Source organism: Nelumbo nucifera, chromosome 1, assembly GCF_055504915.1.
Source record: "Nelumbo nucifera cultivar China Antique chromosome 1, China Antique-T2T, whole genome shotgun sequence".
Taxonomy (NCBI): domain Eukaryota; kingdom Viridiplantae; phylum Streptophyta; class Magnoliopsida; order Proteales; family Nelumbonaceae; genus Nelumbo; species Nelumbo nucifera.
The window spans coordinates 172,513,882-172,534,326 of record NC_142649.1 but is presented as its reverse complement, the minus strand read 5'-3'; the positions used below and the strand labels follow the sequence as shown (position 1 = coordinate 172,534,326).

At 38.4% G+C, this 20,445-nt stretch overlaps 2 protein-coding genes and 1 pseudogene across 3 annotated transcripts; 2 read left to right on the top strand and 1 right to left on the bottom strand.

Annotated features, from left to right (window-relative positions):
* The first annotated feature begins 9,092 nt into the window (after positions 1-9,092).
* Positions 9,093-11,136, top strand: LOC148804168 (syntaxin-111 pseudogene; annotated as a pseudogene).
* LOC104596427 (uncharacterized) lies at positions 10,598-13,730 on the top strand. 2 transcript variants are annotated; one of them, XM_010257582.3, is made up of 3 exons: positions 10,598-10,730; positions 11,077-11,306; positions 11,429-13,730. In XM_010257582.3, exon 3 carries the CDS (start codon positions 11,429-11,431, stop codon positions 13,286-13,288), a length of 1,860 nt encoding a protein of 619 aa, XP_010255884.1. In that variant the 5' UTR covers positions 10,598-10,730; positions 11,077-11,306; the 3' UTR covers positions 13,289-13,730. The 2 variants fall into 2 exon arrangements, with proteins under 2 accessions (XP_010255884.1, XP_088751399.1); XM_088895273.1 differs by lacking the exon at positions 10,598-10,730 and having other exon boundaries at positions 10,739-11,306.
* Positions 13,731-13,875: 145 nt separating this feature from the next.
* LOC104596644 (subtilisin-like protease SBT5.4) lies at positions 13,876-19,464 on the bottom strand. The gene is made up of 10 exons (XM_019197616.2): positions 19,329-19,464; positions 19,111-19,220; positions 18,891-18,988; positions 18,606-18,776; positions 17,754-17,865; positions 16,297-16,834; positions 15,844-16,187; positions 15,598-15,712; positions 15,289-15,499; positions 13,876-15,195 (listed from the first exon to the last, which is right to left on the bottom strand). The coding sequence occupies exons 1-10, from the start codon at positions 19,410-19,412 to the stop codon at positions 14,654-14,656; spliced, it is 2,325 nt and encodes a 774-aa protein (XP_019053161.1). The 5' UTR covers positions 19,413-19,464; the 3' UTR covers positions 13,876-14,653.
* Positions 19,465-20,445: the final 981 nt, after the last annotated feature.

The window sequence follows — 20,445 nt, the reverse complement described above, 5'->3', positions numbered from 1 at the left end:
CTAAATCGATCAAAAGGTTCTGGTTCTGCGGCTTGTGTCCTAATTAATATTGGGCTGGGACTGGTTCTTAACATAGAACTTTCTTGGTTGTCTTGCGAGTTGTGATTCTTTTTTTTTTTTTTTTGTTTAAAATGGTTATTTTTATAATATAATTTCAGTTAAAACACTTTTTAATATTTAATTTTTTATTGGCGTTTTTATAAAAGTTAATGTCTCAAACCAGACCCGATTCATTGACAACTCTAGCGCTGAATGCCTATAAAACCGACATAAGAGAACATTGCTATGGATGTGTAAAACCGGCAATCGGCATGGTATAGACGCGCAACAGAGTTGTGGTCATCTGCCTTAGCCTTAACAGTTAATTCTTGCTAATCAGAGTGTCCGTGGACCCGATGCAAACAATGCAATTATTAATTAAACAGCTTTGGCATGGGGACACAGGATTGATACATGATCTAATGCCCCATAACTTGCCGTATCTCCTGTATTATCCTATTAGGATGATAAAGATGCACCAACCGATGAATCTTATGATGAAGGTTAGCTGAGTCCATGATTTAGTAGTTGGTCACAACTCACAAATCTCGCTCTTGCATCAATTAGTTAAAATGCAATAATCTCATATTCAGCCGTAATTATAATGGGGTTCTTTTTTTTTATTTTGTGTGTGTAAGAGATTGAAACCTCTCCAAGTTTGTCATAAATATTAAAACTTCCCCTCTATTTTCAATAACTAAGGCCTCCCTTCTCAAGTGATGTAATCAGACAAAGGCTTCCCTTCGGTTAATCATCTATCAAGTTCAGTTTGTATGTAACATTAAGTGTAGTTGAGATTTTTTGAAAACCCCAATTTTACCTTTTATGGTTATTTCCTTGGACAAAAGCCTCCACTCACGGAGATGACTCACCCTTAAGCAGAGATTCAAGTCTTCGGTTGAGTTCACTATACATGTTAAATAAACCCTTGAGTGAGAAAAGAAAAAGTTAAATCAAATAAAAGAAATCAGATCAAAGCATTGAGGCCATGTAAGCGATTTACATAAAAGATGATTTTTTTTTTTTTTGTTCTTTTTTTTTCCTGAGATGGGAACCAATCCTCCTCTGTAACACAAGGTCCATGTAAGAACCAAAGCAGGGCCTACAATTCCAATTACTTGCACCAAAAGAATGATAGGGACGAGGAGAGTTACCTATGATTCCCATTACCAATACAGCATATAGTAGTGTTAGCATCCACATCCCAAACATGTCTTGGCATGAGGAGGGATATAGGGAATGAGACAGAGAGAGCTATGAATAAAACAAATAAAAGCATAAAGTCCTGCTTCCTAATTACTAATTTTACTTGAACGACTCACTAGAAATGAAGTATTGAATTAGTCAAGACAAACTTTGCATTCACAGAGAAGTGATCTGCTTACTAATTCTGCTTGAACCCCTCATTGGAGTTTTATGTTTGTTCTCTGTAAGTTGTGTTTCTTAGTTTGATTGTCTATACATCTCAAAAACCAACCCGTTTTTGTTCTTAATGTATTGCTGAATCTTAGTAATCAAATCTCATTGACTCACTATAAGGTCCTCAGTAAAGCTTCCCATCTTCTTTGCTGTGGCATACAATAGAAAATACTTCAAAATCAACCAAAATTTAAATGAACTTTTCATGTACTTTGAAAATTTAAAGAACACTTTAGAGCAAAACTGTCTTTTTATTGATTCCATTAGATTTAAAGTCATGCTATTTTTTAGAAGGGAAGTCTAAGTCCATTGAAAAAAGAGAGAGGGTACGTTTTAGTATTTAGCAGAAGCCTCAAGGGAGGTTTTAGTCCTTTACCCTTTTTTCAGAGAGTATTGGTTATTTATGATTACTTGAATAATATGGAATCGCTTGCTCAAAGAAACACCTTACCCAGATAACACAAAATAAACGAGGCATTGAAGATTTATATAAAAAAAACTTATCACCTTTTTTTTTCGGGAAACAGCCCTTAGGCTTGTTCTGTTTTTCATTCAAGATTTACAATGTCTTTTTTTTAGAATTTTCAATACCTAGCCAAAATGTGAGACACCTTGTTAATACTCCGCTGAGTATTATATCTCACAGAGATAAGACCCCTTATCATAAACCTCTACTGCACCTCAAAAAATCATAAACCTCTACATTCTTCAATAATTGAACTTATCAACCACGAAGGTTCTGCTTCAAATTTTTCCAGACACTTCACCATACCAACTGTGTCCCCTTCCACGGCCATCGGAACATTTCCAACTTCAATCCTATACACCCATCATCAAATAATGTGCACATCATATCATATTGTTAGTTAGAACCTATCATTCAATTATGTAATCTCTTAATTTGATGTATTGATGAGACCATTTAAAGCTTTAATTTCTTCATCTGAAAGATAAATAAATACTTTGAATCTAAAATCCTAACAAAGGGGGAAAAACTCTATAAAACATGGTCGATTAAACTTGTCATCATCGATCATAAAGGTAGAAAGTAGAAACTAGTGGATTTATTAACATTTTTTCTCTCGAAAATATGGGCTTTGCTTTCTAAACTTAAATTACCCCATACTTAGAGTTCCAAATTTTTGTGTTTTTTTTCCTATGGGCTAACAACGACTGGACCATAGTTGTATATTCGCACATAATGCGCATATTGTATACAATTAATTTCAGAAAAGCATATAATATATGAATAATTCGGATTTTGAAAAATACAGGGCAAATTTTGGAAATTTTAATTATATATTTAATACATTATACACATAATTATATGTGAAATATGCTAAATTTTTTACTTCAAACCTTTTAAGTTAGAAAATATCTCATCAATCTTTTATTGTATTATATTCATTTGAATGATTTTTTCAATATTTTTTATTTTAATTTTAAATTACGCACAAACCATTTTCCCTATCATATTTATTTTATACATTGCACGTATTAATAGGTAAAAATAACTGTTTAATTGAAAAAAAAAGGACAGGAAAAACTATGAAAGGCCTCATACTCTAAAGCAGTCGGAGATCTACCATGCTAAAAACGAATTGAAAGTTCAAACACAAAGCCTGTGAGATTTTACTGCATAAATATTTGATGGTGCAGAGATATTCCAATAGAAATTTCAGAAAGCACAGGGTGAGCGAACCGAGGTAGAAACTCGAAATAGGGATAACAGGTCAGGTTCAGTACTAGTTTGGTTCAATCCTAATCCTAATTCTCAAATGTTTTCACCCAACTTGACCTGATTCAACTCAAAAACATGCCTTTTTTGAACTGCCCCTGACCTTATAAGACTTACTCAAATACTGACCTGACTCGCACACTTTTTGTAAGTACATGTAGATTATCATCATAGAACTTGGATAAGAGTCATGATAATACAAAGGCAATCACAACAAAACTTGTCATAAACACTTTATCCATCGCCAAAGGTATTGCAAATCGAAATTGCAGAACCTTGTGATCCCCTAAAATCGCATAAGGCTGTGTTTGGTAGAGGTGTAAAATTGAACCGGAGTAAACTTTACACCCAGGTTCGATTTTACAGACATTTGGTAAACATGTAATTTTACACCAAAAATTACATATTTACTATTAATTACATCTCTCTCTCTCTTCTTCTTCTTCTCCTTCTCTCTCGCTCGCTTGCTCTCTCTCTCTCTTCTCCTTTTCTCTCTCTCTCTCCTAACAGCAAGTGGTGTCTATCAGCGGCATCGGAGCAAATCTAGATGGGCGTTCTTTGCTTGGGCATTCTCCTTCACCGCTACCACCTCCAACGGGGTTTGATTGGGGGAACTTGGAGGCCGATTCAGATGGGTGTTCTCTGCTTGGGCATTCTTCTTCACTGCCACCACCTCCAACAGGGTTTGATTGGGGGAACTTGGAGGCTGATTTAGATGGGTGTTCTCTGCTTCTGGGCATTTTGCTCCTCCATGGCTGCAACATTTCATCATTTTTGGGTGTTTTGCTCCCGTTGGTGGCTCTATCTTTTTGCCCCTTCTCTCTTCTGAGCTTCTGAGAAAGGAGATCTTTATACCCCGAGTCCACCCTTCTTTCTCTCTCTCTCTCTCCCTCCCTGATAAATCTCCCACTGCAACAAGATATAACCAAACAGGACGAGTGTAAATGGGCACAATGGCCGATCCATATTTTACACTCTCACCAAACCATCGTTTCTCAACTCCATCAGTGTAAAAGTGCATTTACACCAGAAACAAATGCAGAAGGTTTGTAATGACGTCTGCAATGTCACTAGTAAGCATGAGTCACATCCATCAACGTTATTGAGAGCAGCCTGACAACAAAGAGTGCCACACGAGTAGCAACGGTGGAACTCTATTCATATGATTGCGTGATCATCAAAGAAGCATCACCACCCCACATAATAACGAGTAAGCTACCGAAAGGGGTTGTAGTTATAAGCATGCCCACATGAAAGTCTTCAGGAAGGGAAATTTTGATCCCAAAAGATTCTCATGAATATGTCAAAAACTCTAAGGAGCTTACCCGTTACGTGCTTAACAAATCAGAACCACCTTTTTGGGATAGGAAAATTCCTTTGTGTCGTTTTCCTATCTCCCTTTATAGTCTCACCCATTCATCTATAAATAGTAAAGGCCTGAATCCTTTCACACGAGATCATCTTGAAAGTATTGAGAGAGTCCTTACATCCTTCCCTACTACTATTATTAATACCCTTACTCTTCCCACATCAACACCCTTTCTTTTTCTTATCTCTCTGGTCATCCTCTATATTATAGAGAAATCTTATTTTGTTGCCTCCCCATCCAACTTATGCTTTCAATTATATTTTTATAATAAATTTCAAAAAATTTGAAAATCATTAATTAAATTTAAACTTGGTTTATAGATTTTAAAGTGTTATTACGTCGTTTAATGAAAGGAAAGGGAGAAAACTCAAATAAACATAAAAAGAAATCCGGAGCTTTGAACTTTGAGGCTTTGAAGGTAGAAATCATATCAAATTTATAAAAATGACTTAGGGGATGTTTGGTTCCATTGACGTTTATTGAAAAAATACTGTCACATCAACACCACATAAGCATTGGCATTTATTGCAAATGAAACAATTATTTAGTTTCACCATTTATCAACGCTTTGATTTTTGTGCATGGGGCATTTGGAGAAACATCAAATTCTTGTTTCCCCCAACGCTTAGTATTTCTTAAAATCAAATGATAACATGGCACATTTTAATGGGTGTAAATCTGGGATGGAGAATAAAAAACGTTCAAAGTGAAGTTCAATCACACAACAAAAATAAGAAATATTTAAAATAAAAAAATGCAAATAAATGCCCTATCCATAAACGCCCAATGAACAAAACATATACTTAGTGAGGCGGTTCAGCCAAACCTGAATCTAACCTGAAGCCCATTCGAATTAAAGAATCAAAACCCTACACCAAAGCGGTTTCAAATTTTAATCCGACCCAATGACGTCCCTCGCCAAAATGGAACGTCTATCGGTCTATGTTTTACTATAAGTGTGACCCGACAGATAGAGAGCTTGATCTGATGGACATAAGACACGTGGCAAATTTTTTTTTCCTTTTTTAGATTAGAAACCCAATCATCTTCCCAACCCCAACCCAAGACAGTCGGCACCCGCTAGAAGTCTGTAACTCTGTATGTCGTCCTCACAGTCACAGCAACTCCGGTGGCCTACGGAATTCCAAGATTTTGCCCGAAGTGGTAATTAATGCCTGGACGTGGACAGCTGTGTTGAAAGCAATGAAAATTTATTGATCATGTACCTGTACCCGGCCAAAAAAAATCTCCTTTGATTTTAAGAAATACAATTTGAGTTTAGTTTTGTCAAGACTTTTGTTTTCTTTGTTTTTCTTTCTTTTGCATTGATTAAGGAATGTTGGATAACAGAAGTAATTTGAAATAAGCCTAAGTCGGTCTAGGGGTGTTAATTGGACTGGATGGGGTCTAATCCGATCCAGTCCAATGTGAGTTCATTATAACTGGATCAGGTCCAATCCAAACCAATAAACATTTTTGACTGGTCCAATTCAATGTATGAATTATTCAATTTGTTTAAATTCGACTTGGTTTAGATTGGTTTCAATCCAAATCCGATACATTGATGCCTATATTCTTATCTTATATCAATGAACCAGGTATTAACTTAATCAAATTCAGTCCAATATAAATTTATTACGGGAGGACCAGGTTCAATCCAATCTAATAAATATTTTAAAATAAATTGGTCCAATTCATCCAAATTAATTTTGGATTGGAGGAAGTCTAATCCAAAATCGATCCATTGACACCCTTATTTCGATCCAATCCTTTTTGATCCTTTGGATCGTGATTAAGAAAATGATAGATGAATCCGATCGACTATGATATCATGTATACATTGCGCTGAGAGGGCATAAACTATAATCATTAGTTTATTCAAATTGGACGGTCCAAAGCCAAACGAGGGGTAGTTCAATTGGTATGTTAACCGGTTTGTTTTAGTAGCGATGGGAATTCAAATCCGCTACCACCAAAATTAGAGATAAGGGCTTAGTAGTGTGGTGTTGTACTACTCAAACGGCCCTTAATGGAGGATTCGGGCATATCATCAAATACCAAAAATAAAATGGACAGTCTTAGCTTCTAAAATCACTACAAAGCAATAATAAAAAGCCTGAAATGAACTTCAATTTTTTTCAGGTTGACCTTTATGTAGCATTCCTTTTATGATTTAATGATTTCTCATTATAAAAGAAGAACCGTTAGAACTGGGCCTGCTTACAACAAATATAGATATAGATGTGCTTTCTCTTCACCAAAGGTAATGGGGTATGGGATGCTAGTTCCTGAATCATTCCTATATTTCTTTATGCTTGTCAAAGTACAAGCCAAGCGTAAATATTTTCTTTTGCCATAGAGGGAATGTTGCTTTATCAGTGATTAGATTGCTTCTTCTTTTGTTTTCTATCTCCAAGTTAGGAATGACTGAATTATTAATTTCTCCAGGAGGAAAAATGTCGACATTTATTTATTTATTTTATGGTGTTGGTTGAAATCAGCGGATATCTGATCCGGTGTATTTGTTACAGATGAACCAACCTGTCATGTGATGTGAGACGACCAATCCCATATAATATAATATAATATCGGCTGCAGGTTTAATTTATGCACCCAGTTTTTTTAATATTATAATAAAAATATATATTTGTGAAAGGACCAAATTAAAAACACCCAAATACCTAATTTCTACTCCATCAAATAATTGAATGAAAACGAACTAATGCTCAGCGATACATTGAGTCAAAGTTTAGTCCTGCGTTTGAAAAGGAGACTGATCAATCAATAACCAATTCAGAGAAATGAATGGAAGATCAAAGATCCGATCGGTTAGAGTTTAGTGAAGTGATGAATCTGTTGCTGGAGACCTGGAGTTACTACAGGAAACTACTGATGTATCATTGTTATTGTATTAGGTTACGGAAAGACGTCCCTGTCTAGGGTTTATTGGCTTTGGTTGTCCTGCTCCTACCGTGGTCAATTCCAACTCATTGTGATTGAAACAATAGCCAGCTGGCAATTTTCACCTGTGCATTGTTTTTATTTATTAATTAATTAGTTCAGTGTTTGGAGGATCGATCTATCTGCCGTGGGACTCAATGAATGTATATTAGTTAGACAGCAATAAAGGGTTCCAATCCATGGCTAACCAAACTCATCTTCCAGGACCAACCCAACTAAATGATCATCATGAATCTTGAAAAGGTGGGTAAGCAAGCTTGAGCTAGCTAGTTTGATCATATCTAGCTCTCAACAAACAACATCGCCATCCATCCATGACTTTAATGAGTTTGGTAACTCTCAACAAATGAAATCATCATCAATGGCTTTGGACAATTCAGCGCAGTGCTTTCTAAATTATCAGATTTTGTTTGGTTTTTATTTTAATTTTTAACTACTCCACCACCGCACCGCACCACCCTTATTATAAATCTATGATGCCGGAGAGTTATGATACCCAATGATCTTTGACCAATCAAAGCCCCCAATCTGAAATTTGATTTATTTATAAGGGTAAAATACAAAAATTTATTCTAACGTTTTTTATAATCATAAAAACCTCTTTATAGTTTTACTTTAGCTAAATTCTTCCCTGAATTTTTAAAAAATTTGACAAAAACCGCCCTTCCGGCAATGACCCAAACGGAAAATGTCAGCCCGGGCATCAATTTATTCCAAATTTCCATTTTACCTTTTTGTAAATTAATTTGCATACATTTTTACTGAAATAACCCTGCCGACCTGTTATTTGTTACCTCTCCCGTCAACCTCTTTTATCCTCTGTCCTATCCCTGAATTCTATCACCTAAAGAGGAGGAAAGCGGCAGCTCTTTTAATCTTTCATCTAAACCCAAATGGAACACAGCTCTTTTCTTTTCTCCTTGAACTTTCTTTGTTGATTTTTTCCTCCTCTTTCAATCTCCCATGAATACGTAATTTTGTGTTCAATTATGTTTCTCCTATTTATTGTCCTACTTGACTTAGAAAAAAAATATATTTATTGAAGTATAAAATCTAATGTATTTTGGAGGTATGGACCTATTGAATGATATAGAGTATTTTTCTTATAAAAAATCTTCAAACCAGCAGTGTTTGTGTTAATGAAATGTTGTTTTCAGTATGACAGCTCCAAGGTGATGCAAGATACTTATTGTGGATAACAGGATGATATTGATCATCAGTATGAGGTTCCTATAGCCAACCATCCACCATTACCGGTCAAGGAAGCTAATGGGAATGAGTTTTTTGTACATGGATTTCTAAATCATAAAGCATATGGTGTGTTGTATATTTTTAGCCTCAGAATTTTTTATATTCAAGTTTTCAAATCATTCTTCTGTATAAATGCATCACTGCAAGTCATTTGTATATAGATTTCACTTCTAGAAATGAAATTATTTCCAAAATCGGGTCTTTTAAATCGAAAAACATCTCATATAGCCATAATCTACTCTCTCAACTGAAACATCCTCTCTTCCAAAGTTTTGTGATTCCAAGTTTCAACTGAGATAGAGAAAACAGAGCAAGATGAACAATTTGATAACAAAACCCTTCCTTAGCTATATGGGTCTGAAGAAAGAAGCCATGAAAGATCTAGAAGTTAGCAACGTCGATTTGGAAATGGTAGTGACGGCGATGCAAAATCAAATAAACCATAGGAGGCCGAGATGGTGAAAGAGATTAGTTTCATCAAAGACATCATTGGCCGATTACAACAAACCAACGAAAAGAGCAAGTGCCTCCACAAGCCGAAGGCTCTAAAAGCCCTGCAAACACGGATCAATGCCGTGACAATGCTTAAAAGGTGAAAAGTATAAAGTCTCAACTTGAGGATATGGACTGCACCAATGCTGCCAATAGGAGGTTTTCTGGATATAGAGAAGGAATGCCGATGGACCGCACAAGGACTTCGGTTACCATTGAGTTGCGGAAGAAGAAACTAAAGGAACTATTGGACTTCCAGGAGTAGAGGCAGCAGATGATGGTGGAGTATAAAGAGACAGTGGACCATCGATATTTCATAATAACAGGGGAATACGCAGAGGAAGAGGTGATAGAGAGGATTATATAAGTCCCGTAGGAACGGGAGGGGAAGAATTACTACAGATGGCGGTGCGAGAGCACAGAAGGGAAAGGTTCTTGAGACAGAGTTGAAGATACAAGACACGCACGGCGCCGAGAAGGAGGTTGAGGGCAAATATGATATTTTATAAATTAATTGAATGACGCTTAAAAGATAATTTTGTAAATGTTGACATTTTCCGTCTCGTTATTGGTTATTGACGGAAGGAAGATTTTTGTCGAAATTCTTTAAAAATTCAAGGGAAATTTTTGTTAAAATGAAATTATAAGGAAGATTTTTATGATTATCAAAAAAAACTTTAGGAGAAGGAAGGTTTTTGTATTTTACCTTATTTATAAATTATAAGTTTGTTAAATATCATGCCTTTTTCGGTATCATAGCCAAAAAGAACCTCCTTAACATTGGAATGAGTGAAGCTGAAACCGTATAAAGAAAAGTTTTAGAACGAAAATAAAGAGGCCGAGATCAACGGACTACGTTAGGCGATCATACCACCTGGGGCCCATAATCTATATGTACGGATCTCCGTGAAAGTTGAAACTTCACGGTCTCGATTTCTCCCATCATATAACTAGTGCAAGGACAGACATCCGCGTAATGGTCTAGCAGAGATAATAAAAGACAAAGCTCCCATGATAATGAGAGCGATAGGCTTGAGCAGGAATTTCCTACGTGACCGTCATATTTGTTTGCCATGTGAAGGGATGACGTAGTAAATCTGAACCGTCCATCAAAGTATAGAAGGATAGCTCTTCCAGTTAGCTTGCATCGGATTATCCGGCCCTATACACGTGGCGTCACGCTAATATATGCCATTCAACCACTCTACCCAAAATGCCATATAACGACATTCCCTTGTCGGTCATCCTCGAATCCCGTTTCGTTTCGTGTCGGTGTTAACGTGTGGCTTCCTCATCTTCTGTTTAATACTTTAATTTTAGATAATAATCAGTCATCATTCAACTACAGCGAGGTCATTTTGGTAAAATTAAAGATAAAAAGCATCCTCAGTGTTCGTCTTTGAATGGCTTTTCTTCCTTCTGGTTAGGACTCCAGCAGCCGAGCTACTTCACTCTTTTTCTGTGAGCAATGAAATTATAAAATATAAGTTGGTTGTTTTTTCTCCGTTACTTTTTCTCGTATTAAAAACTTTTTCTTTGAGTTAACAGTTTTTTTTGGAAAAATCGGATTTAATCCTTTAATCTGCTCTGTCTTCTCATTGTTTTCTTTCACAGCTGGGAAGAAATAGAGTCCTCTTTTTTTTTTTTTTTTTTCTAGAACGGTTTCTAAGATGATACATTGAATTGTTATTCTTTTTTTTTTTTTTTTTTTTTTTGGTTTACTACTGTTGTTAGACAAATTTATGAAGTTTTAAAGCTTCGAAGTTCTTAAGCTTTGGTCATTTTTATCTTGAGACCTCATTTGCAGATTGCAGTTGCAGATCGTGCAGAGCTGCTAGAGAAGAGGGCGTTTCAGGGGGAAGGATAACTCTTTTTCATCAGAGCCCTATATCTGAAGAATTGGGTTTTCAAATAAGTGAAGTAAATCCGAGCTAACGGAGAATATAGCTATTTCCCTCTCTCAGTTCTTTACAAGGAGCTTAGATCTGTCGGTTCGAATATTTTAAAAAAGTTTGCAGAAAGCTCAGATATTGAAAAGTAAGTTTGTTTCTCTGCAATTTCTCCCACGAGAATTGAGTTAATAATCAATGAACCAGAGGAACTGAAATGAGTCGATGAATTTTTATCCATTTTTTATTTATCTATCTTCTCTGTTTCAGATGCCGGAAAAAGGAGTAAACCCCGTCTTTCATCCGTGCGTTTTCTGGCCGAATGCGTGGTTACAGAAGCGTTTTCCGATTTTAACAGGGGCAGTCTTTCTGGGTATGTTGATCATTTGGAGCATTGGTGGATGTACGATCAGAGACCGCGTCAGTTTTTGGCGGAACCGGCAAGATTATTTGACCCTGAAACTTCAGGCCGCGTTTAATCATTCCCAAGACCATGACAATCTCACTTATTTCAGCAACTCCCTCGGTCCTGTTAATCGGACGGACTCTCATACGAATCTGATCCATAAGGACCATGACATCTCCCAGTCACCTGCGAGCCCTCCTCAATCGGAAGTGGTTTCTCATCAAAATGTGACTGCCGTCTCCGATGAAAAACCTCACCAAAGTTTGACGCACTTGCCCACACTATCCAATTTTAGCTGGATTTCTGTCCAAGTAGAACCAAACTTAACGTCGAATCTCCTCTCTAGATGGTTAGACCCTGGAGGCGAACCGTGTCGAGATTCACGAACGGTTGATATAAGAATCCCTGGTCTGGATGACCAAAAGCCGGTGGAATTGTCGGCTGGGAAGATCCATGAATTCGTTATCCAAGCGTTGGACCAGTCGGGCAAACCCCGTTGTTTGGGTGGGGACTATTTCGAAACAGACCTCTCTGGCGAGTCCTGGAAAACTCGACCTCCGGTGAGAGACTTGGGCAATGGTTCTTATTCTCTTTCTCTTCAAGTTCATCCGAATTTCACTGGCGAATACAACCTCACCGTCATTCTTCTCTTTCGACACTTCGAGGGACTCAAGTTCTCGCCGCACCGGTTCGCCTATGATAGAGAGCTCCGACGAATTCCAGTCAAATTCTACAGAAGTAACGCTACGTTACCCCAAATACGGACTTGCCGGAAATCGGACTTCTCGAGGGACGTCTGGTCCGGCCGGTGGACGAGACATGGCAAGAACGACGACTGCAAGATTAGCAACGATGGTCGATACCGGTGCCTGAACCTCGATTTCCCTTGCCAGAAGCCCTGGTGTGAAGGGTCGTTGGGATCGCTAGAGAGTAATGGTTGGGTTTATTCGACCCACTGCGCCTTTCGGATCTTCATTGCAGATTCCGCGTGGAAATGCCTACAGAACAGATGGATATTCTTCTGGGGCGATTCGAATCATGTAGACACGATACGAAACCTCCTCAATTTCGTCTTCGACTTGCCCGAAATCAAAGCAGTCCCGAGACGATTCGACATGAATTTTACGAACCCAAGGAACAGAATGCAGACGGTTCGCATCACGAGTATCTTCAACGGGCACTGGAACGAAACTCAGAATTATGAGGGCCTGAATTCGCTCCAAGACGAGGAGTATCGGAATTTGTTAAAGCGGTACTTCTCGGAAGAGACGGTGCCGGATACGATTGTTATGAATTCGGGGCTCCACGACGGCGTCCACTGGAAGAACGTAAGAAGGTTTACGCAAGGAGCAGAGTACGCAGCGAGGTTTTGGAAGGACGTAATCGAGTCGGTGAAGGGAAGAGGGAAGCGTGCACCGGAAGTCGTGTACAGAACGACGATCGCGACGGGAGGGTATGCGAGGGTGCTAGCCTTCAACCCGAGTAAGATGGAGGTATTCAATGGGGTGTTATTGGAGAAACTGAAAGGTGCAGGGATCGTATCGGGGGTGATTGACGATTTCGATATGACGTTCCCGTGGCACTACGATAACCGGTGCAACGACGGTGTGCACTATGGGAGGGCGCCGGCGAAGCTCAAGTGGAGGGACGGAGAGATAGGGCACCAGTACTTCGTTGATCTCATGCTGTGTCACGTGATATTGAACGCCCTGTGCGCACGATAGATGGTAGCCGATTTTTTTATTTTTTTTGAATGTTGAGAGATTGCTCCAACTCAAAGCACAAAGACAAAGGAGTTGAGACTGCAACGAGACACGCACGACGTTAAGAGGAAGGAGAACTATGGTCTATGGGAGAGGGACCGATTATTCTTTATTGGTTAATTATTTTTTGTTGGGGGGAGGGGGTGGGCAATTCTTTATTGGTTAATTAATTGGCACTTCAATTATCATGTGATGTTAGGCTGTTACTTAGCTTGTCTGTAGCTAATGTCGTTAGGGTCGTAGTTAATACAGTTTTAGAGCTGAAGCAAGAATGAAAGTGGGTGGAAACCCACCTATGAAGAGATGTATTTATCACGTAAGTTACACGAACACTCGCTTGATTTTCAATACCTTCAGTCTATTGAAAAAGTTTAGAAAGACTTTTGATACAGTTGTTAGGGTATATATGAAGTATTCTTTGAACGTACTTGCCTACATTGGTGGCAGCGGGATTTGATCTTATCTGATCTGAGTCTTGGCTACAACCAGCCGGAGATCCCACTGAGCCAATGAGGATCCAGCTCTAACTTCAATGTTAATTGAATTGGGTGTATAGTTATGAGGTTCTCCTTTATGCTTCCGACTCTAACTTCCAAAAGGCTTTAGATGTAGAAACCAGATGAGAATCCTCTGCTGCTTGTATTTTTTTTTTTTTTTCTCACACTTGCAAGTAGATTAGTTTGCTTTATAGGTTTAAGGCTTTGTGGCAGAGAGATGTATAGACACTAAGATAGTCTCTGTCCATCCCCAAGTTATTTTCTGTTTTGACTATTGGACCTGAGCAGCATGCGGTAATAAAGATCCAGTCTCTGTCCATGCTATGACCCATTTGAGCTTCTCTTAATAACCTATGCATGTAATTAGGTGTAAGTGACACAATTCAACACCACTACTTCCATCCGTAGTCCTGTTTTGGAGCGAAAGCCAAACAATGATAGTGGGTCTATGAGATTGGATATTAACAGATCGAGCAGGACAAGGCCCAAACTTTATTTTTGGGTTCAAGATGGGCCGAGGCAGGACAAGGCCCATTCGTACTACTTTGTCTAGAGGTCCCTGGCCGACCCAATACCCATACTTATTTACCAGCACCGTTTACATAAAAGGGAGAACTCCTTTTCCACCAAAAAAGGAACACTTGTATTTGCAAAATTATTTTTTTTTTTTAATTCTCTGCAAACTTTTAATATTAATAACTATTAGTTAAAAAAAAAAAAAGAAATCCTTCTATAAAAATTGGGAAACTATAAAAAAATTAAAAAAAAACTAAAAAAGACCTATATATAAAACAGCCTATATATAACAGAGCAACCAGCAGCCTACGACCTATTCAGTTTTGGCCTTAACCACAATTGGACTTCTCACGTAATGCAGACCGTCTGACCATATCAACTGACCAAACACATAATCCATAGCCGCATCAGCTTTGTTGGTCTTCAGAGTTAGCCTAAATGTCTTCTCTTCTCCCATCTTCTCGAATTTCAGACTCGCTGGCTCCACGGATACTGAAATTCCGTTTGGTGCATCAACACTAGCCGTGTATGTTCCCGGAGTACCAACGTTCTTAAGTGTTCGAGTCACGGTGGCGGAGCCGGAGAGATTGGGCACAGTGATGGAAGGGTAGTTGAAGTCCATGAGAGTGGCGGATTTGGGGCATGTATAAGGCTTATCCGAGAAAGTTTCGATTTGGGTCTGGTTGTAGCCCAGGGCGCATAGGAAATCCAGGTAGTCCTTCACAGTCAAGTCATAGACCAACCCAGGATCCATGGCACGGTTTGGTTGGACATGACCCGCACCGTAACTGAATGGGGTTGCTTCGACGTGTGACGAATTAAGGATTTGTTCCCCTATGTTGTCTCTTGCTCCAGCTGTAGATGAAAGATCATAAAGCTTCAGAACAGCGTTTCATCGAGATATCAATACAAAGGTAACTCGCATATATAGAAGAAACCAAATCTCACCGGTTGTCATGATGGCCGATTTAACTGCAGCGGGGCTCCAATCTGGGTGGAGTGTTTTGAGGAGGCCGGCAACGCCGGAAACATGAGGACATGACATCGATGTGCCAGACATTATGTTGAATGGAACGATGCGCTTGTCGTTCTCACTTGCGGCTCCCTGTGCTTCGGTGAAGGCAGCTATGATATTCACCCCAGGTGCAGTAATATCAGGCTGAACACCAGCAATTAATTAGTACGTAAAATATATAACATTAAGCAAAAAAAATAAAATAAAACGAAATTTGAGTTGTGGGTATATATAGAATGAACCTTGAGGATCTCTGGTGTAACAAGATTGGGTCCCTTGGAAGAGAAAGAGGCCATGAAAGGAGCCGGCTTGACACCCAACAGAGTTGTGCCATGTGTAAGATAAGCCACAGGAGACCTGTAAAAAGAATTCGTTAACGTGCCTGTTTGATTCCTATCAAGAAAAGAAAACCCATGCATGACATGACAATATAAAGTACAACGTAACGCTACTAAGTAAGAGATATAGCTAGCTAGGAACGTACGTACTTGGTAGAATTGATATAAGCGAAGACGGCAAGACCATCAGTGTAGGTGATATGTGAAGCAGGGAGGACGTGAGCATCGGCAATAATTTCATTTGCGGTGGTTACATCGTTGGCAAGAATCATGCCCACAGCACCGGCCCGGGCAGCCTGCTCTCCCTTGTCAACTCTAGCTGTCTCGCCTCGGAGGCAGGTCAAGATTTTACCCCTCACCTTCTCTGGGTCCAGCGCTCCGGCCTTGCACAGGAGAGCATCATTTGTTGATGCATTAGCTGCTTTGGCATCACCGGCGCTTATCAGAGGATAGAACTCTTTCACCGGCAACCCATTTGTTGAAAGACTCTCTCCCTGGGGTGCAAGTGCAAAATAGTGTGATAACAATGCAAAAAGAGTAATTAAGATTCTAATATTCAATTGATCATCACTAAATTAACGATGGACAAGTACGTAGGCATACTTTAAAGTAGAGCTTATTGCCGAGGACAACGTAAGATGCGAACTCCCGATCGATGGTGCTCGCTCCCACCGTAATCATCCATGGCGAAACATTGGAGACAGAACCATCAGTCGGTCCTGAATTGCCGGCTGAGCAAACTACGACTATCCCCTTCTTAACGGCATGAAATGCTCCAATTGACAGACCATCTTCAAAATAATAATCAGGAGAGCCACCAAGCGAGATGGATAGGACATCAACCCCGTCGTGGATGGCGGCATCGAAGGCAGCCATGATATCAGCATCGAAGCACTCACCACTGTCACCGACTGGAGGCCAGCATACCTTGTAAGCAGCCACTCGGGCCCTAGGGGAGCCACCCTTTGCTATTCCTTGGCCGTAACCAAAGATGCTGGCACCGGGAACAAAGTTGCCGCCGGCCGTGGAAAGAGTGTGTGATCCATGCCCTTCATTGTCGCGTGCGGTGTCATAGGAAGAGTCCAGAGGACCCACGTAGGAGGAGTACCCTTTGTTGAAATACCTTGCTCCGATTAGCTTCCTGGAAAGGATAAACTGACCAATTAATGGTCCAAAAAATATAGATCCGAACCACAAAAGGTTATGCCAACCGATGGTCCAGGCCTCTAGAGGGATGAGCTGGATGGCTGGACCTCTTTCATGACAATAATAGAGATGATTTTAGGTCGGGTCCGATTCTGAGAGCATCAACGGACAAAATGGTTGAAGTGTTAGATGGATGGTGCTTCTGAATTGCGGTATTATTGCATACGAGAGAGATCTAGAGGAGCGATATCAGACGGATGAGCTGTTGCTCTCAAGCCTCTTAGGATGTGTTTCATCTCATTGGATATATAGTGGTGGCCTAACAAGGACAAAGTCACTTGGTTTTCTCTGGTAGTTTGATACAGGAAAAAAAGGTTTAATGTGTGTATTAATGGAAGGTCTACATTAAAATGGTATGTGTTTCGTGTTTCTTCCACACCGTGGCCAACTATGAAAGGAGATGGAATATACAACTTTTCAAACTTTTTGTGGGGAGGAATGGGATGAGGATCGGAATTTAAAAGGGTCCAACAGAATTTGGACAAAGCAATCCTATACTATCAAAGAATATTGCTTTTTTTCTTTGTCTTCTCTTCAAGGTGGTCCTCCTCTTTCTACTGTTTCGGACTCTATGATCCCTGAATAATCTACTCTTATCGACTCAAGCCACCTTTGATAATATTGGTTATTTCTCCATTAAAAGTAGATAATTAGATGCTCCTAAATTTGTGGGGTTGCTCTTGATTTAAAGCGTGACTAACTAAAATTAGTCGAAAGTTGATATCAAAATCCAGGAACCTTGCCAAAGTTAGCATTATTTTCTTATTGGATGTAACGAGATAAAATTTATTGAAGATATGAAAAAAAAAACTACTTATTAGAAAAGATCATCTGTAAGTAGGAAAAGAGTAGACCTGTTGCAGACGAATGTGTCATTGCTACCACCCTTCTGACAAATTCCTTTCCACTTTGAGGGAATGGGTCCATATCCATCGTCGCTAAAGCTCTTTGATTCAGGCCACACACCTATATCAGATTCCACATTCAAAGAAAGTTAAAAAGAATGACGAATGTCAAATATCGTGGCAATTGACAAAGAACAATCTAGCGCCCAATTGACCTCTACTATATATAAATATAAAAGGAATTGAATGAACGAATGAATGTTGAAGACTCATGGATTCATTGATACCTATAATCGACCCTTCTCAAATGCAGGGCCATTAATATATTGACCAAACAAAATGTAAGTGGTCAAGAAGATTTGAATTAGACACCCACATCAATTAAATTAAATTAGATATATACAAACGATTACTTTATGGTTGAGTTAATGCTTTTTGTTACCAAAAAGACTTCAAAGCATCAAGGGTTTGTCCTGGTTTATATGCATGCATGGTCAAATCGTCAACTAGTAGTTGAAAATTTAACTAACTAAAAGCATGCTTTTGTTATTCGATCTTAGTGAAGCAAGTCATCTAACTTAACTAAAAGCATGAAATCTTAGTAAAGACAAGAAAGTTTAAATCTTGGGTTCTTTTGGAAGTTAAATCAATGGCCAATGCATGAAAGTCTCTGAAAATTAAAACAAAAAGTTATTCAAAGCTGCATGCTTTTGTTAAAAAATTAAAAGGAGATAATACTGAAGTAGCAGAAAGGTGTTGGGTTGCCTTATTAAGAAAATTAGACCAAGTGAAAATACTGAATATAATCGATGCGCAAATTTGGTCAATATGGATACATGGGGGAACATCAAAAACAGTTACCAGAGTCGAGGTTTCCTATGATTGTATCTTCGCCAAATCTGGCCTTGAGCCAAAGTGATGATCCTGATGGATCTACACCATTAATCCTCCCCAGACCAAGAAAATCCCACGACCTGGTTGTGTGTAATTTCCTTCCTTGATTCAAGAAAACCGATACAACTCTCGGATGTTCTTCATTGGAAAACAAAGCACAGAGAGTAAGAGATGTGAAGATAAGAACTAAAACAAACGAACATATATAGGAATAGGAGTATAGACTCTAGATGCATGGTAAATATTTCTTACTTGCAATCTCGGCTGCTTCTTCTTCTTCGAGTGTAGCAGAAAAACCATTAATATGCTTTGTATATGAGTAAAAAATAGCTGCTTTGGCCTTCTCTTTGCTGTGTTTAAAAGAGAGATCAGGATAAAATTATCAGCTTCAAACTTCAAAGGAAAGAGGAAAAGGAATAGTATGTCTAGCTACCAGATGGACGATCGATATATGAAAACTTGAAGTAAATACCTTCCCAAGAATGATCCGAGGAACTCGTAATGAGAATCTGTTACTCGATCGAAATCAGTGGATGAAGGTTCTGAGACATGGGAATGTCCTCCCAGATATACCACATAAGACTGTACGAGAAAAAAGAAGGGAGTTGAGAGTGAATATAAAAGAGCTAACTACTCGAATTCTAAACCAAATATATATAAAAGAGAACTGTAGAACTACATAATGTTTGCCTTTTTGCCAGCATAAGTGGGTGTTTGCAAGAGAGAAAAGAGGACGACAGATAGAAGGAAAAAAGGAAGCCTGGAAGTCGCCATTGATTAATTAATCGCTGTGTTTCCCTTACTTGGAGAGTAGCCTAAATTGACGTACCCTCCTTTCGACTGTGAAGGGGTATATATAATCGTGGAAAACCTTTTTAAGTTGTAGAAGAATTCTATATTCTTCTATATTCCTAAAGCGGAATTATTTGCTAAAGAATTCTACTCTCGTAAAAGTTCACTTTTGCCACGACACTGTCGTAGCGAGCGCTAAAACAGGAAATCATGGCTTTGTATCTACTCCAGTCTCCACCAAGAAGTCACTCCATCTGATTCAATGTAGGGTCATGAAAGCAAATCAATGGCTTCGATTTACTTGTTTCAGCGTAGGGCTACGACACTGCCGTAGAAAATGTGGGTTGGATTCCTAAAAGTACTCACTCCGTCACTCGTTGTCAACTGCTCTACGCCAATATTTTTTCGGTCTTTTACATTGGTTATCTTCTTTTTTTTTTTTTTTTTACTTTTCTTTCGTTATTTTTATTTATTAGCGGGGACCCGTGCCGTGTACGGAATTTATTAAACGAAAGATAAATAATAAAAGGGTCATTTACTAAAACACCCACTCTTATAATTTCATGGATTTATTAAAATCTACCCTATAGTTAGCCTTTTACTAAAACATCACTTATAAAATCTTACATTAAATGATAATGAAAAATAAACACTAATGTTCATTTAAATAAATTTAATAAAAAAATAGAAATAAAAATACCTTATCCTGGGCAACCACTCTATTGGCTATTTTGGCCAATTTTGTGTTCTGTATAAAAAAGTGTTAAGGGTATTTTTGGAATAGAAAGTCATGGGTGTAATGGCAAACCAAACAATCCTTAATGAAAAGTTGACTAAGTAAATAAGTTATAAAATATATGAGATGTTTTAGTTAAATGAAAACTATAAGGTAGGTTTAAGTAAATATATAAAACTATAAGGTGTTTTCTAGTAAATGACCCAAATAGAAATACATATGAGTATACAATTGTTTTATATTTTCAACTTTTTAAATAATTAAAAATTAATGTTTTAT